The sequence below is a fragment of the Rhopilema esculentum genome, chromosome 12 (assembly GCF_057945365.1).
Source record: "Rhopilema esculentum isolate cy_ngs chromosome 12, ASM5794536v1, whole genome shotgun sequence".
NCBI classification, from domain to species: domain Eukaryota; kingdom Metazoa; phylum Cnidaria; class Scyphozoa; order Rhizostomeae; family Rhizostomatidae; genus Rhopilema; species Rhopilema esculentum.
Genome location: NC_142826.1, coordinates 7,715,415 through 7,734,300, shown reverse-complemented (window position 1 = coordinate 7,734,300; position 18,886 = coordinate 7,715,415). Strand labels below are relative to the sequence as shown.

The following is an 18,886-nucleotide window of genomic DNA, read 5'->3' as shown; positions in this document are numbered from 1 at the left end:
ATCAGTAACAAACAGAGCTAGCCAGTTTAAAAGAAACCTATCCAGTAATTCAGGGCCCTGGTTTGAAGACTGCATCAGGTCACTTTTCCATGGCATGGCATTACTTACTTCAAATAAAGATTACTATTAAAAAATTGTAGAGCATTTTCTTTGCTCTTTGCTCGCTTCAAGGCATTCTTTTTTAAATGGGGTTTCCAATGGTTTGGCTAGATTTAACTTTCTCAGGAGCTAACTAACTGAATGTGTCTCTTTACATCTACCAACAGCTATGATGTTATTGCTATCAAAAGAATGTAAGGGACCTTCGCAAAAATTTTTCAAAAGCAATATCAAGAAGATTTTGCGGTTTGAGAAGCTCTCTTGAAAAACAATACAAATCCAAGAAGCTGTCTCGTTGACTAGCTTTCGTTATGGATTAAAGTGATATCTGCTTGCAATAAGTATTTACAACAAATCTTTGAAATTTTTTACACGCTTTTCTATACACCTATTTTAGTACTTGCACCAAAAAAACGAAAATTGGAGATTCATTTTCGGTGTAGTTTACTTTGATCCCTGTCAAGTGTTGAAATATCTCTGTATATAGATCCTCGAATAGCTTTATTACTGAAGCAGTTCATCTTTTAAATGATTCCCCATACGTACGTACCACCAGATTATTTGTGATTCATATTTAATTGTGATAATTATTGTTTTTTGTGTTAATAATATGGAGTTGAAAAAACACCCCTGGGCTGCCTATTCTCCATATTTTCATAACTCTTTGGGTATTCTTTGATAGCAAACGAGGCTTATAGAAAACCAATGCAAGTCTCAACAAAGAACAAATCCAATGAAACTTGATTTTGATTGAAGCCTATTGTTCAAAATGACCCCCACTCCCTACTCTGCTCCCTGCTCCCTGCTCCCTGCTCCCTGCTCCCGCTCCTAACTTCCGAATTCCGTTTGCCTGTCGCCATGGAATTCACGGGGATAATTTGCGTTGTTGCTGTTGCATGAGGAATTCCTTCATCAAAACAAAATGTCGGAACCGATTCCGCAAGTAGCCACTGATGTTTATCCGTATAATGGTTTAGCTAGTGTGACTAATTCGAGGTTTGTTTTCTCGTTATTTGTCCATTGTGAAGTAAAGAACGGTTTATATTAACCGATCTCTCATTCGTCCAATTTGATCTCAAATCCACGGCAAAGGTTTTCCGGCAAAGCAATAATGTTGAAAGGGATGAACATCGTATTAGCTCGCATTGTGTAATGAATGAAGTATCATTTTAGGCCTGATCTAAACCAAATTTCGTTGCGCATTTTGATGTGCGTACTTGTACTTTTAAAGTGATACCAAGATGCAGCAAGGAATAGCCATTAGATGGCGATACCTGAAAGACAGTGTGGGTAAACTTGATGGCATTCTCTACGTGTGCTTGCACGAATTAGCTGATTTCCTCAAAAATAGACCTTGATGACCCTCCTACGCCGATTTGATGTGATAATTTGTTTTTGTTGTGCAAGAAACTACGTATAGCCGAACAAACCTGAAATAATACCGTCCATTTGTGACAAATTATATATGCTAAGTTGAGATTCACTTTTCTAGATAATGCAGAGGACAAATTTGAACAGGGTCGACGAGGTAAGTGCATTTTTCAATGTTAACAAGCATCCTAAGAGGCATTCTTATGTATCTAAAAGAAAAGTAATTCTCGAATATATTTTTGCTGTCATTAAACTTAGATGATTAGAAAGTTACAGTTAGAAAATTAGAAAATCAGAAGTTAATGATATGTTTACTAGCACTTAATTTTATATGTACTAAATATCTAATGATAATATAATCAAAAGTTACTTTCAAAAGTCTGGGGAAAAGAGAACCAAAAGTATTGTTTTTATGTAAAAATATTGATGCAAAATGTTAGGCTTGAGGTGTTGCAATTTTGGCAACCATGTGACTCATGATCTGAATATCAGTGAGATCAAGGTATACCTTGTTCACTTTGCACAAACCTGCAACCAACACAGCTGTACATCCTTTTGAGACTGTTAAATGAGTACCCAGGTTATTGACTCTAGAATGTTAGCTTTGGGGCACATGTCTTCTCACCTATAAGCTGCCAGAATCCAAAATTCTGTCAAAATTTTGCTTGCCTGTTTGTTTTGATCATACCTTTTTAGCCTGGGATGTTTTTTTCATTGTATACAAGTTGAGCTTTGGCTCATTTCTTGTCCTCTATCCCTACAAGCACTAAATTTGTTCTTAACCTGATTGTGTACTTGTGTTTTTCAAAAAAGCCAACTTTAATACATTTTCCTTCACACTTTTGTTCTAGTAAAGTCTGACATAGCTTGGCCTAATCCAAGTTAATCAACCTGGGCTTAACCTAGCTAAATGTTTAATTGTGTAAACAGGAGTTCAATTTTAATTTTCTATTGATACTAGGAAGAAAAGAGTGAAGAAACCCAAACAATGAAATCTAGCAAAATTGAGGATGGAGGTAATATTGCTATATTAAATTTTTATTTCTCTACAAATGTTTATACCCTTTTGTTATCTTACTTTTGAACTCCAAGTCAGTAGAATACCCATATTTGATATTATTTCAATGTTCTCAATATATTTTTTTTTTAATTTTTAGTTCACAAACTTCTGTAACTTGTGTATGTATGAAAACATTGCAGAAAATTGTTGCTTTATCATATTCAGACAATCTTTTATCTTTCCAGCTAATTTGTCTCCCCTTCATGTTGCTGCCATTATGGGTAACAAGTCTAAGATGATTCAGCTTTTAAAAGAACGTATGTTTACTTTTTCCATTTATTTTGAAGTTTTTGTGATGATCACTTATATGGAATGGAAGCTAAAAAGACTGATAGGCCACTCATTCTTTTTCAAATTGTTTTTTTCTGGTTAACAATTTGTTTGCCTCACAAGTCTCTTTTACCTTTGTTTGCCTTCTGATTTGTTATAGTAAGAAGTAAAATTTATGCATTGATTCATTTAGAATTTTATTTTGCTTGATAAGACGTAGCTCCTTTTCTCATCTAGATAAAGAAGACATAGATAAAGGGGACAAGATTGGAAGAACACCTCTGGTAAGTTGGAAACCTTTTATAAATTTTGAGTCCATTTTTTAGAAGATCTAAGAAAAAGTACTAACAATTTGAGCAAAGAAATGTCAAAATTTGTTTCTTTATTGCAAACAGCTATTTGTCCATATTTTCAATGATATAAATTGTTATTTGCTTATTATAGATTTATAGTATCTTGGGAGACAGATGTGACTGTGCTGAGGCACTCATAAAATCTGGGGCAGATGTGAGTATTGTGTCAAAGATAATTTGGCAGATAATTTGCCAGTAAAAATTTGCAAACCTATTTTGTAGCTCTGTGCATTTGAAATTTATGGTTTGTCTAATAGCTTAATTCAATGTACTTTCCTGTTATTGAATTTTCAAATTTCAGGTGAGTAAGGCTGATGTTGATGAGAGAACTGCTCTACACTGGGCAGCATATCAGGTAATTTCTAAGTTCAGTTTTCCTTCTTGCAGTATTTTCTTTTCTCCAGATCTTCCTGATATCTTAGCTTGGACATTAATTCATTCTGACAATATTTTGAACCATTTTCTCTTTATTGTTTGGCTTCTTGTTATTGTTCTGTAAACTTCTTTACAGATTAACATCTGCAATATGTTGCATAATATTTTTTTTTCAAAAGGGAAATCAAAAGTTTGTCAAACTATTGCTGGACAAAGGGGCAAAACAAGGTTTACAAGATAAAGAAGGAAGGTTTGTTTGCAACATTTCAATCTATTCCTTTAAGCCTGCCATGAACTATCATTTTTACTATCTTTGAGTTTTAACTTCTATATTACATTAATTGCAACTACATGAAAATTTTAATATTTTATTTTTCAGGACTCCACTACACTTGTCACTGAGCCATGATAACATAAAGGTTTGTCTTTGAATATCTAATTAGTGGATTTATTTTTGTACCCAGATGTCACAGTATGGCATTTTTGTAATGCTGCCTCCTAGCTAAACAGTACAAAATCAACTTGAAATGTCTCTCTATCACTTCTGCTCCTTGAAATGTAAAATGTTTTCATGTGATTATAATTGAATAAACCTGTAGGTCATTTAATTATTTCTTTATTTTTGGAGAACTTCCTTTGAATATTATATGTGTATGCAAGGCTAATTATTTTCATTTCTTTTGTTCATTTTCAATTTTTTAACCATGGTAGCCCCTCAGTTAGAGAAAAACTGATTTACAAGAGGTCATGCATTTATACACCATTTAATCTGAAATAAATATAATAAATACATTATAATAAAGTAAGTTTAAAATTTTTTTTTAGGTTATGGCAAGGCTTCTAAAAGATGCAGACATTGATTGCCAGGATGGTAACGGGGTAAAATGTTTAAACATTTATTACAATTAAAGGATAAATGATTTAAGTTTGTCTGATGAATGGGCTAGCATGAAACTTGTATATCCAAACCCCAACATGTCTGATTTTCAATCAAACTTCTATTATATTGGTTGCTCCTTGCTTTAGTTAATCAAGCACTGTTCTGTCAGAAATAACAAGGTGCTCTTAGTTAAAGCTACTAAAGGGTAGCTTCTGAAGCTAATCCTTTTATTCCACCATTTATAAAACTGTTGTATTGTTAGAAAATTTGTTTTTGGGTCTCCCTCGTCAAGCCATGTTTGTTTAATATTCTTGAATGCTTTTTTATATGTCCACATAACAATTAACTTATTTTTTAGATGACTCCGCTGCATTTCAGTGTTGCTTATGAACGTGTCGAGCACACTAAAATGTTGCTGCATGCAAAAGCTTCTCCAGACTGTCTGGATAATAGTAAAATGACTGTGTTACACTGGGCAAAAACAAACAAAGAAACCACTATTGTCAGCAAGCTTTTGGTGAGTTCAACCTTGAATTTTATTTTAGGAAAGAAAGATGGGATGGTGAAGCATCCATCATGACTTTCGAATTTCAGAAATTCTAAAATATCATTATCATTCTGACTGTTTTCTGGTATACACGGATATGTTGAAAAACCTGTCTAACCTAAAATATTTATCCCCCTCTACCCACATGTAATTTCTAATGTTATAGAAATGATGTTCCTTTGAACCTAAAACAACTCGACCTTTTAGACATCCTAATGCCTAGGTTACAAGATACCGTATTAACCGTGTTGAAACTAGTTGTCTTCATTTTGATAGACAACTTTTATTGTCTGTATGATCATTTTTAGGACTATGAACGAGTCATGTTGATTTTAAACTCGAAGGACAGCGAGGGTCGAACTGCTTTACACCTGTATGTTGCTGTCGATAACAAGGCATTAGTTCGTTATTTGGCATCACGCGAAGACTGTTTGCTCTCCGAACAAGATCACATGCAAAGGACTCCATTGCACCTTGCAGCCATTCTTGGTATGTGGTTTTCCTTAGCTGTAATTAATTAAACCTCAATACGTTTTCAGGTAGCAGAAATCTAAATTTATTTCATAAATAGTTTTAACCGAATTTTTGTTTGGGTGCCTTAGTGAATGTTAGTTTGTGGAAGCATAGGGTCACGATGATGAAATATTTATCGATCATCCTTTAACATGCCAAATTTCTGCGCTATTGGAAAGCAGGATGCCATATTTATAGACGGCATGACATCTCTTATCTTGTTTGAAATTTATACAAATTAGCTGCCTAGCCGCAATCTTTCTTTTAGCTTCAAGTTTAGAAAGCCTGTCTGCCAGGTGAACCATATAGTTTCTTTGCTGAATGACAAGATTTTTGCTTTTCTTAAGTTATACACCAAGTCTTTGGCAGCATAGAACTCACATGTGAGATATTGTCAGCTCAAAAAGATGACGTTATTTTCTTTAAAGGTCACACTGAAATTGCAGAGGTCCTTCTAAGTCATGGCTGCGAAGCTCTCATCCCGGACAACAACGGTGTCCGTCCTCTTCACTACGCGGCACAGAATAACTTTGCAAAGACTTTGGAAGCAATGTTGCAGCATGAAAACGTTAATGACGAACCGGACAATGATGGTCGCACCGCACTTATGTGGGCCGCTGCTAAAGGTATGCATCATATTGATACAAAACCTCTGGTCAATGTGTGTCTTGAAAGCTGTATTCTTTCTTAATACTAAACAAGATTCTCGCCACGATATTTGCGTAATGTTTTCTGTTTTCTACAGAAAACTGTACCAATAGGGATAGGATGTTTCCGGCTTCACTCCATTGTTAGCATATAATTTTGCCTCTTTCCTTTTTCCGTTATTTGAAATTCAATCAACTTTTCAATCAATCAATCCATTTTTTGTTAACTTTCCCTTCTCTCCCTTCCATTTACTTTTTGGGGTTGTCCATGTCCCTGTAAAGTCAATGCAGGGGCTTCTTGCCTATTTCTGTTACTGAGATAAGAATTTATTTCTCAGGTGCCTACGATGCGCTGAACGTGTTAATATCACAAAAGCCAGATGTTCTAGCGTGCGATTGCTTTGGCGCTACAGCCCTTCACATGGCAAGTGAGGGAGGACACATTCAGTGCGTATCTTTGCTGTTACAGCACCAAGCAGGCGTCAATGCACTCGATGAGCAGCAATATACACCCTTATTTTGTGCCTGTCAAATGGGACATCGTGAAGTTGTCGAGACACTGCTTTTACGTAAGAGTCCTTTATGCAGTTCTTTGTAACATTTGCAAAAATTTCTAATTATATTGGTCGGTTTTTGTTCTAAAATGTGTTCAGTGAATAAAGCGACGAGCTACATCTAGACTAGTCGGATTCAGTGTCATGTTTTTGGTAGAGTAGAGCATCTTAGCACACGAAGTCTTTGACAACCAACAGATGATAGTATTTTGTACATTCAAAAAACCTGCGAACCAAGCTGTTGCATCGATTTGTCTATTTCGATTCACACCAAAGGTAAGATAGCCTATTAATGGTAGGGCAAAAACCTGGAACCTCTGCTGCTTTGGTTTAAGATATAAACTGACACTTGTCATCTCGAACGTACAGATAACGATTTTATGTTCACGTCAAAAGAAATGACTTGGAAGATGAACGATAAGGATGTCTTTTCATTTTCATAATGTTGCTTGTCATTCTAGGCAGAAAGAAACAGACAAAATATATTTACCACCTCAGCTTAATGTTTAAAACCGCTTTATGACCGTCTAATAGTGAGTAATTACAGTTGACAGACAGCTCATTTTCAATAAACGAAACAATAATTTTCATAGTTTTTTCATTAATTTTTTACATTATTATGAAAATGCAACGCTTTTCGGAAACTTGCATGATTCGATTGTTTGTTATAGATGGTGCCGTTGTTGATCTTGAAGATAAGGAGGGTCGAACGCCATTACACTGGGCGGCGGTTGGAGGTCGCACGGAAATCTGTGCAATGCTAATCAGCCATGGAAGTGATGTTTCAAAACGAGATAAGCTTGGGTGAGCAAAACAAGTTTGACGTTGATACGTTGGCATTCTTCAATTTAATTCGATGCTGATATCTCGATTAAATTGCAAACTTACATACATATTTTTTGCATATGCATAAGTGTAGTGGACATTTATATCTGTATGCAATGTAACAATCATGTAACAGCCTCGCAAAACTCTGTTTGTTGTATTTGAATTATGCCGTACGTAACTTTGTTCAGTGTTTTCAATTTGCACTTCACTGGCCATTTTTTGAGTACCTTTGTTTACTTTTTGATGCTTTTTTATGTTAGTAATGTTCATTAGTTTTTACCTTCACATGGAGGTGTCATGCAGTTTGGCTCCTTCTTTCGTCACAACATTCTCTCTAGTTATATAGAACTAATATGAAGGGTACAGTATCTTGTGTCTTTTATCTGAATATAAAAAAGGGGGTATATGATCGAGTTTTACACGAGTTGAGTAAATAGCTTGCAATTTGAAAGCTTTTCTGTTGTTTTCAAGGCGCCCAGCTTTACATTATGCTGCTTATGGTGGGTTCTTCAGCTGCATGTCCTTGTTATTGGAATATGGTTCAGATGTTGATGTCCGTGACAATACGGGTGTGACTGCGCTTCACTGGGCCTGTGCCTCGGGATCTCTGGATGCCGTGAAATTGCTGTTTACATACAATGCATTTCCAAATTTTGTTGAAACTGAGGGAGACAAGCTTACCCCCTTGGATTATGCAATAGTTCGAGAACACCAAGATGTTGCTCAGGTAGTTTCAGTTAACGCTTTGTGCTTGATATAGAGATATTAAGGAGGCTTTCAAGAAAGGAACCATTTATATCCTTACGAGGTTGTCATGTTTCATGTTATGTAGACAGGAACACATTCAAAAATGTAGTTTATCTGTTGGAATCATGTTTTTTTGAGTAATGGAGTTAATGTTTTTCACAAAAATACCCGTCTTATTTCAGTAACATGCGACTGTACCTATGTCGGCTATGAGTGTCTCATAAAAGAATAAGCTCGAAAATTTAACAAAGTCGCTCAAGTTTGACCGTTTCGTTATATTTACCCTAATTCACAAGCAAGTTTCTCCTTCACAGTTCATGATTGAGCACGGTGCATTCACCATTGCTGGAATACAAGACGAGGCCGCCACGGTAATACAAGCCACTTGGCGAGGATACAGCTGGAGAAAATCTTTTGAGGAGCGAAAGCAGTTTCTGATTCTACACGAGAAACGACGTAGAGAAACAAAGAAAAAGTCGAATACTGGAGAAAATGAGCTTCCCCGGTTGACATACGAGGGCAGTCAGTTTGAAAGTGATGCAGGGCTTTCAAAAGGCTTCTCTAAAGATACTTTTGGGGCTTCCGAATTAAATGAGAAGTTTAATGGCAGCGCGTATTTGGAGAAAGAAAGCGATATACGAAAACCTTATATACAAAACGACGAATTTGAACATATGGACGCTTATGATAATTACCTAGTACACAATCCATCTGGTGTAAGCTATGATGAACTCGTGAAAAATGAGCTTTCCCAAGACCATTACCAGAGACAATCTGATGTACGTTTTTTGGACAAAGATATAGATGAAAATGAGAAAGGAGGTTCTGCGAGAATGGTTTCCAGCGAAAAGTGCGATAATAGTTTGGGTAAAAGTTTGGAGAGCGATGAAGGATTTTTACTTGAAAATAAATTTCAAAGTAAAATCGGTCTAAATGACTCGCGTTCATATCAAAATGATGTTGAACAGGAAAGAGGTATGCAAATTGGTCTAAGAAACGAAAAACAGTCTCTGAGTTCGTTACCAGAAATAAATTATACTCAAAAAATACTGCCTAATCAAAAAAGAGAGGAAATCCATAAAGTTAAAAATGTTTCAGAAAGATTAATACTAGATGACGAAATGAAAAAACCTGGTCCAGGTGATCAATTGTCAAATCGAGTAGAAAAAGAATATGAGACAAAAGTTCTGGATCGGCAAATTTCGCTTGATGTTGGAGATCAGTCTGTGATTCAAAGAACTGCAAGGCTTTACAAGGCACTGCCTACACCGAGTACTTCATCAAGTACATATAGTTTTAGTTCAAATGGCAATTTAAAACCGTGGCAAATATATAAACGAGAACGACATCGAAAGCTTCTGATAAGGCGGAAAATAGAATCTGCAGTTGTTATTCAAAGAGCATTTAGGACTCACATTTCAAAGCAGCGCTCGTCTGATGAAGGAAGAACGAGCACGGCTGTGAAGGAAATTGAAGCTCGAGATAGGCGTATTATGGAAGATATAGCTGCGTTAGTGATCCAGCTACATTGGAGAAAATACATGAAAAGGAAGTTGATGAAAGAGAAGCAGGAAGAAAAACGGGAGGCATTGGATGCTAGGTAAGGTCAATGATAAAACTCTCCATTGTTTCATTCGCTCGTTAACATTTTCAGTCAGACGAATATACATTTGGGTGTTATTGATTCGCAACAAGCTTTATTAAGATATATGAAAAGGCAAGAGAAACCTACCCAAAGTAATACCAAATCGAAGCATTCTATTTGAGGAAAGTTTTAATTGACTGGACTGGTGGCGGTGGTTTAGGTGTATATATGAGCCTATACCGCCAAGAACATTGGCTTTACAGTAACGTTCTAATAATTCTAACGATAGTTCTTTGTTTTTATAAACCCATTCCACCTCTTCACAGGCGTGCGGGGCTATGAAAAAAGGACAACCTCGCAAAAAAATTCTCAATAAAATATAATAGGACATAAAAAAGGATGCTTTTTTACATTACTAGCCCAGTTGACCCCCTACTTGCTTCCCTTATCGACACTGATGCTATATTTAATGTTTACTGCTACTGGGGCCGCTTTTGAAACCCATTTTTTTGTTTATGTGATTCAGATTTTGATATAATTCAAGAAGATGTTTTGAATAAATTTTGATCATTTAGGCTCACCAATTATTAAGCGTACAATTTTCAAGTAAAAAATGATATGATGGATCTTCAAAAGAATCAATTTGAAGAAAGTACCTATATTGTAGCATTGAAAGCAGGTTTTCCGTATTTTTTTGGTGTAGGTTTGTAAGAAACATGAGCTTCTCATTTGTTATAATTTCTATTGTTAGTATTACTGTTTGTTATTCTTTATTTTTAATCTTTTTTTTCCCAAGGCTCCTAAGCGCACGCGACAGGAAACAAAAAGTCACTCTACGACCTCGTTCATCTGAAAATAATGAAACACCTCGCAGGAGAATAACTTCTAGTAAAACGAGACCGAAAAATACAGACAACAGTACGCCTAGAGCTCCAAATCAACGCGAGGAGTTCCCTAGCATAAAAAATACCAATACTAAAGTTGATGAAGCGCAAATTGGAATTCGGGATCATACCAGTCAATTGAAATCACGGCCGAAAACAGACGGAAATGACAGTAGAAGAGGCAGCCGAACAGGGCAGAAAATATCATTGGCACCTGCGAAGCAGAGTCGCTTTCATGGCAAGTTACTTTATGCTTTTTATTATTAACCACCTTGACTGTTTTGCCTATAGAAAATAGATAACAGCATCTTGTGCAAGAGGAAAAACACCGAATCATCGTGTAGTTGCAGCAAGAATAAAATCACAGTTACAAACACTTTCTATATTGACATCTGCAAGATTTCTAGCACACTGCTTCATTGCCTGTATGCTGGCTTTTCTGTCACCGCCACCCAGTGGCGGATCCAGACGGGTGCAAAGGGTTCACTTGCACCTGTCAGATATTTACGAGGTTTAATCTTCCATACGGAATTCAGGCCTGAGCGATCATAAATCTGTATAATTGTTTCCCTGTCCCGAGTTCCGTATTATGTTATCTGAAGGCCAGAACAGATATGCAACACGTCAAGATTCTAAAGCACTTACCCCTTCAGTGTTGGGCAATGTTAAAGTAAGGAACAGAGCCTACATAAAATTCTGGCTTTAATTTCAACAGATTTTCGGTTTCCACCCGTGGTCGTAAATCATTGCAAATTTTGCACCACGCGTGACATTTTGCACCCGTAAATTAGCGATTGACCAATTGCAATGTTGCCTGACCGGTCTAAATGCACTACGTCGGAGGGATTTGTAGTTATAACTAGTATCTTTGGGGGGATTTGTTGCTTACAACGCTATTCTAGGGGGGATGGTATAGGTTGGAATTTGGATGAGTTGCTTCATGTTTTAAAAGGGCATATTCGAAGCCTAGGCTTGTCAATCTGAATGAAAGTTTCTACAAAAGTCAAGAAAAAGTTGTTAGATACAACGAATAGGCTTTCTTGAGAGGAATGGATTCAAAAAATGGAACTTTGAACGTTGTCATCGTTCCAATAATCTCCTGTATGTTAATTTGTGTATTTACAATAAATTTTGATTGAACTTTATGAAATACAATGGTGTTTAATTAATATGGAATTTTATCTGTGTTCATCTTTCTCCTTTGCTTGTTCATTTTCACTTAAATAGTGCTATTTTGAAAATTTATTACTTGAATGTCTTATTCAGCTCAGTGTATTTATCAGGTCAAGGGTGTGGCCCAAATGCAGCTGTAATTAAATAGCGTGGCACACGAAGGGTGTGGTCAAAGCTTTACCCAGTTTTGCACCCGTCAGAAAAAATCCAGGATCCGCCACTGCGCCCGTCTTTGGCGAGCGTCCCAGTCTGCGCCTCAGTCTGATGCTAGCTTATTTTCATCATTGATTGTCATTTAGCGATGTTAAAAACGAGATACCTGCACTTTTTCAAAATTGCCAAAAAGTTGTGAAATGGCTTACAAATTCTGTTTTTCTTCGGGCAAGTTTGCCTACTTCACTTCCATTTCGCAGAAATCTTGTGGCTATCATTCCCAATTTTATACCTTTTTGGCGGTTAGAAACTTTGAACTTTTTTGTGACGAAATGATTGTTGACTAATTTTTGTAATCGACGTTGCAGCATTGACTTTTTTGCACAATATACTCAATTTTGATACATCAATATGAACAAGAACTATTCCATAATCAGTGTCTGTTTTAGTTTATTTGTTCTTTGTTTTGTCTAAAGTATAGTTATTTGTAAGTGCTTTGTTGGAACATTGTGATTAACAAAACCATATTGTTTGGGTGTTGTGATCGTTTTAATTATAAATTTGAGATCAGTATTCCTTATATATATAGATAAAAGAAGTGTACTTAAAAAAGAATATCTTTGAGTGAATTTCATTCATTTATTCATAAACCTTTATACGTCTTTGTTAAAATATCCTAATAGCATAAATACTAACAAATCGAACCATGCAGATGAAAATATGATGCAGCATGTTGAAGCGGTCGTCTAGAACCTAAAAACGGTTATCTAGAGCCTAGAAGTTGTTGTCTAGAATATACCTTGCATGCTATCAAAGAATAAAAGTCTAGAATTTCTAGAATGTCTGGATGTCTAGAATAAAATGCATGCTATCAAAGTTCTAATTACTTTTTACAGACAATAAATTTGAACATAAGAAAAGCCACAACTCTATAAGTAAGTCCCATACCTATCATTACAGTCAAACATACGGACAAATTGTCTAATGGATAGTCATTTCTGTATCTGAAATATTCTGCAGCTGGGCGTAATACTGGATTTATCATATATTGCTCTAAGTGGAATATATATTCCACTGACCATCTGGAATACGACAAGCTACACACAAGCCAGCCAATTATAGGCAATTTGTACATCTCACATATGCTTTTGATGGTGCCAGAAAACAAGCAACAAACAAGGCCATACACAACTGCTGCCATCTGGGCATTTTGTGGATGCATGATCACCGATGCTAGGTAGGAAAACCCAGACGTGCTGAAGTAGACAATTACTCCAAGGAAGTAGTAATCTTTGAAGGATGCTCTAGGGAACACGATCGGATAGTTCAAGGAAAAGTATGCCAATGGTAGAAGTATCATATGAGGCAGATAGGATATTTCTACAGCCAGGTAGTAACTTGTCACTCGCACCCCTGCATTAACTTCTCTAAGTAGCTCTTTTCGATTGTCTGTGAACTGTCGAACTGAAATAAGCATTGACGTAGCCCCCATAATCAAGTTACTCATTACCGCCATAGACAGGACCTGCTCAAAGTCAACCTCTTTGTACATGATGGCATGAAACAACCCAGCAACGATGCTTAACAAGTAATTTAATATAATAATTTTTGCATTTCGCCACTGTAGCAAAAATTGCCTGCTTAAAATTACCCATAACTGCGACGCAAATCCTGGCTGCACTAGCGATGGCTTTCTCAGTTCTTTTTGTTCTGCTCCCGGACTTTGTTTAATTTCCCGATGTTGCACTGAGCAGTTGGATTCTCCGTTTACTGCACCATTTTTCCAGGTCACTTTTGTGATATAATCCATAAAACGATCCGCTGGATTAACATTTGTGGGTGTGGTGACTCCTAGAGTACTGAAAAAGTCGATTACTTTGCTCTGCGTTCCTTGGAAAATCGCTTTTCCATCTTTGCTAAGAAACAAGATGCTATTCGCCATCATGAAAACTTCATAACGAGGTTGATGTAGAACGCATATTATTGTTAGTCCTTTCTTTGCCAAAGATAGTAAAATCTTCATTACCAAAAGTGAAGTCGCACTATCTAAGCCACTCGTAGGCTCGTCTAGGAAAAGCACCAGTGGCTCAGCTATCAGCTCCATTCCAATGTTTACTCTTTTACGTTGCCCTCCTGACAAGCCTTTTCCATAGCGATCGCATATTATCGAATGCTGGACGTTGGTAATATCAAGAATTTCTAAAACTTTAGAAACTCTGTCATGAATAATTTTTCTCGAGTCCTTTGAACGAAGCATTCCTTGGTAGGTTATGATTTCTCGTGGTGTCAAATTCGAATGCATAACGTCGTCTTGTGGAACAAATCCACTGATATCTCGGAGAACTGTGGAGTTGACTTTTGAACCGTTGACAATTATATTACCCTTGATGCTTTTTGTCGGAATCTTTCCGCTAAGTATCTTTAGTAATGTAGATTTGCCGCCTCCACTTGGGCCCAAAACAGTAGTCAGTGATCCTGCTTCAAACTCGCCATTAACTCCTTTCAAGATCTCTTTATCGTCGCTCTTGTATTTTAAGTCTTCAAACTGAATACTGACTTTATCTTTCTCCTCCCTAACATTTATCACAGCAGGTTGCGATATACTAACTGAAAAAGTTATGTTTGGAAGGCTGGCTACATGCGTATCAGTGGAAGGATGAACTCGGTTGATCCTTTTTGTTATGTATTTTGTCATTGACTTCTGATGTGCGGATATCAAGTAAACAATAGCTAAAATGGTGAAAGTGCAAGTGCCAATCATTATGCATATGTCGATAGCTAAACTAGACTGGCCCTCTTGCTTGCAAGATATTGACAATGTACACTTTTGTGGTACTGTTGTTCCATACCTGCAGAAGTATCCTTTAGGGCATATTTTTTTTGTCCTTGTTGTTGAACAAAAGTAGCCGTTTTCACAGATATTTGGTGCCTTCTCTCCGGGACACGACCACCTCGATCCCACATCAACTGGCTGTATAACAGTACCGTCTCTCCGGCAAGTAACAAAGGCGCTGGATTGGTTTAATATTGGATCCGGTCTTGATCTTTTGCAATAGGACCCAATTGGGCATGGCAGCATGCATGTTTTTAACGCAGGACAAAAATAACCGTCAGGACAAGGCAGTACTGAATTGTCATTCGATTTATAAAAACCGCCACGACAAGCAAATGATTTTATCTCCTTTGAGCAGTCTGAAGCACCCCATGTCGCGTTTGCTGCTCCGACTGGAGGACAACAAAACTGCTCAAACTTCTTCTCGCATACTCCGATTGCAAACTTGGCTGCTGTCTGCTTACAGAGGTTATTTGCATCTGATCCAAAAAACCAGCTAATGATGTAGAAAAAACCAACTCTTAAGTTTATTTTACGATTCATGATATTCTCCAAAAAACTGAAAATGGTAATAAGTCTGGAATCATTTTTTGACCATATCTACTTATATGTGAATATGCAAATGAGCTAAAATGCTGCTATTGTTTTATTCTGCGTGAAAGAACATATGAAACCAGAAATCATAAGATTCCCGCCTCCGTATGGTCTGTGACGCAGGCTACTTTTAATGACAATTGCCATCGTTTTGCGGCGCATGTCTCCACTCGTGCCACTGGTAGGGAAATTGTTGCGACAAACTAAGCAAGTATTTTTTTCCAAATCTAACTTCATAATATGGTTGTCTATCGGTAACTGATTGATTTTCCAAGGAAGTCACGTGATCGATAACGTCGATAATTGTCTTGAAACGATCATGTTAACGGCTATAACATTTGAATTACTGTGCTTATAAAATAGTCCTTATTGCTTCAGCTTGTGCAGGCCTGTGCATTGAAATGTTTTAATTTTGCTGATGTCCGCATTTTTGTCGATGACGTCATCATTTTATGCATTCGTTTTTTTCGATTTGCAGAATGTGCAAAGTTCTGCTTTTAAGTTTCGATAGGTTGAAGAAGACAATTGTGAAATTTCCCGTTCATTGATATTTCAATTTTGCTCACTTAGCATTATTCATTATTTTGTCGTTAAAATTTTATCTTTTTTGTAAATATGTCATTTGATGGGCCTTTCGCGACACATGACACTTCCAAATGACAAAAACAATTTCAGGCTTAATTACTGTTTTATAAATAAAAGTAGAACTGTCACATGCTTGTTGAAAAGACAATTACAGTTGGTCAGAAAGCTGAAAATATTGTGTAATTCCAATCTCAGAGAGTACTGAAGTGTGTCGTCATCATAAATCTATTTTTAGAATTTCTTGAATTTGGCCGCATAATCTGAAAGAACACTGTAAAATACTCCCATTTATGCAATATCAGTTAAATTTGTCAAAAATTGGGTGAGCTATAGCCAATAGAAGATTTGAATTTTGCTAACGGATTACTGTTATTCTGGCCTGGTTCATAAAGTTATGAACCAAGACCAAATTACAGAGGTTTGATGGGGCAAAAGCCTGTGCTCAAGTGGCCATATCTCAGCCAATTCGTAATGCCTTTAACTGATTTTGCATTTTTAGAGGTATTTTATGATGCTTTTTTAGGTTCTGGGATCAAAATTCAGAAATTCTAAAAATAGATTTTTTAATGACGTCATCACTTCGGTACTCTATTGGCACTGCGCGCAGGCTAGTTGGCACTGGGCGCTGTTAAACAATTTAATGCAGTCAGGAGATCTGGGATCCATTTGTTTAGTAGTGTCTAAATAAAAGGGGCGTGTGTCTGCACAGTTGCTTGGACGTATGTTTGTACATGAACCTATGTCGTTGGTTGTTTGCTTGTTTAAAGTGAAATTAAGGCATTTTTGGTTTATTTTGAGCAAATAAAGTTTTCCGCAAATTGAAAATTTTCGACGTTTTTTACATATCCAGGGCAAAGATTTTTCTGAAAAATGACTATAATCTTTTCTCAAAATGTAAGTTTGAAATTTATCAAAACACCTCAAACAACGTAGGAAATGTAAATTAAGATCATTTAGTAAACCATTTATTATTTTATATTCCTTTGTTTTTCTTTACAGGACTTGTTCGGAAAGCAGTTTAATGTAATCTACTAATTTTTTATAAATATGTATATACTGAAACAATTTCTCCTGTAAATATATGATAAATGAATATGAAAACGAAAAAATGAGTAGTGATGCCAGCCTGTGCTCTAGACCCCTAACCTGAAGGTAACCTGAGATGTGTTGCAATTGAGGTATAGTATTTTAAAAGGTTGGCTAATCCGCTCTAAGGCTCAATGTTTACGTTATATTTCAACATATCGCAATGCCACGCCCCTATCGATAAATCACACTTTATTAAAACCAAAGGTTGTCTTTTCCACGTGCGCCATTGCTTTATTAATGAATTATTTTTTACGCAAAGAATTGCTTTGCCTCAACCGGTACTCTATATCAATATCATTGTACTCGTGAATATAGAATTAATTTCTTCTTTATCATGTATACATGGCTACAAGACTTTGATACACTTTTGCTGGTATCATCCCTAGAAGCAAGGATGGGGTTACCCAGGTTTAAAGGGGTATACTAATCATAAGCCTCAAAACGCTATACCTGGTGGATTCGCTATATCAAAATCGTGTATTTAGGTACATTAATGTGCACATTTACAGTCCTGCCTAAGGTTTCCATAGAAAGAGTCCACTGATGGGCCAAAACGTTTTAAAGTTTTAAAGCAGAAAAGTAAATCTATCCAGGCATCCGCCCTTTTGTTTTGACACATGACTTCAAAAACAAACTGGATCCCAGATCGTCTAACCATCCATCTATTTTTTAATTTTAAACTTATGAGTAGATCATTTGTTTATCGCTAAATATATAACGGGAAGGAAGGATGGAAGAAGAGGAGTTAATTAGGCAAAATTACACAAATTCAGCCAAAGTTTGCGTGGTTTTGGTTGGATAGATATAAATTTATTGCTCTTCTCGATGTGCCGTAACAATCGGTGATGACCATAAACTATCATAAGCCAGGGTCTCCGATGATGAGGGGGGATCTTTTTCAAATTCTTTCGTTATGATTGATAAATTTTCCTTTTGCTTTAAAGGCACAGATGCTGTTATACAGCTAAAATAATGCCAGCTTTAGCTTTGAGATTTTTATCATTTTGAATACATAACTCTTCATCTATTGCGTTGCATCTTAGCCTGGAATACACTAGGCATTTTATGCCAGACAACTAAATGCAGCAATCATTATAGCCTAATGTATTCCAGCCTTTAGGAAATCTCTCTCTAATGTTTTGTCTTCGTGACACAACACCATGCAGCATTACCAGTATTGTTTTAGGATTACCCCGCATAATGGTGGATTTCCACTTCATTTCCACTTGGCTTCCTCTCCATTTTCATTTCGTGCAATGAAACATGCTCGAGGAAGGGGAAAGAAGGCATGTTTATGCTAAACAACTTTATGATGCTTTTTCTTTTGAAAGAAGATTGAAAAGTTAACAGAGAAAAAATTGCGAGAAGAGCATAAAAGAGTGAAACAGTTTCAAGAAAAAAGCAAAAAGGAAAGTCCCCCCCCCCCCCAGGGAACTATGAAATTACTGGTGTTGCTGTGAAAAATACAGGAGGGGCCTTCACGAAAAATTTCTCAAAAAGAAAAGCAAAAAAGTAGGAAAGGTTTCTTTATAATATTGGCATTTACAAGGGGACTCTACAACACTGCCAGCTTTCATCGATGAAAGTTAAACTAGTTCAAGTATTTCAGTATGACTATTTCATACTGACTATATACAGTATGACTATTTACAAGTATTTCAGTAGTTCATGTATTTCAGTATTTCAGTATTTCAGTATTTCAGTATTTCAGTATTTCAAGTATTTCAGTATGACTGTGATTCAGCA

At 36.4% G+C, this 18,886-nt stretch overlaps 2 protein-coding genes across 3 annotated transcripts in view; one reads left to right on the top strand and one right to left on the bottom strand.

Moving 5' to 3' along the window:
- The first annotated feature begins 975 nt into the window (after window positions 1-975).
- The window catches only part of LOC135681105 (uncharacterized), a 24,410-nt gene continuing 6,499 nt past the window's right edge, over window positions 976-18,886 (top strand). The window contains exons 1-18 of one of the 2 annotated variants that reach the window (XM_065195399.2): window positions 976-1,095; window positions 1,592-1,627; window positions 2,432-2,486; window positions 2,716-2,787; window positions 3,038-3,084; window positions 3,245-3,307; window positions 3,455-3,508; window positions 3,708-3,778; window positions 3,908-3,947; window positions 4,354-4,407; window positions 4,767-4,925; window positions 5,264-5,444; window positions 5,897-6,094; window positions 6,454-6,684; window positions 7,341-7,473; window positions 7,969-8,224; window positions 8,559-9,844; window positions 10,626-10,951. In XM_065195399.2, the coding sequence (XP_065051471.2) occupies window positions 1,595-1,627; window positions 2,432-2,486; window positions 2,716-2,787; window positions 3,038-3,084; window positions 3,245-3,307; window positions 3,455-3,508; window positions 3,708-3,778; window positions 3,908-3,947; window positions 4,354-4,407; window positions 4,767-4,925; window positions 5,264-5,444; window positions 5,897-6,094; window positions 6,454-6,684; window positions 7,341-7,473; window positions 7,969-8,224; window positions 8,559-9,844; window positions 10,626-10,951 (3,259 nt within the window). In that variant the 5' untranslated portion in view covers window positions 976-1,095; window positions 1,592-1,594. The other variant, XM_065195397.2, reaches the window with a different exon arrangement.
- LOC135681107 (uncharacterized) lies at window positions 11,292-18,849 on the bottom strand. The gene has a single exon (XM_065195402.2). The coding sequence runs from the start codon at window positions 15,413-15,415 to the stop codon at window positions 12,923-12,925; it is 2,493 nt and encodes an 830-aa protein (XP_065051474.2). The 5' UTR covers window positions 15,416-18,849; the 3' UTR covers window positions 11,292-12,922.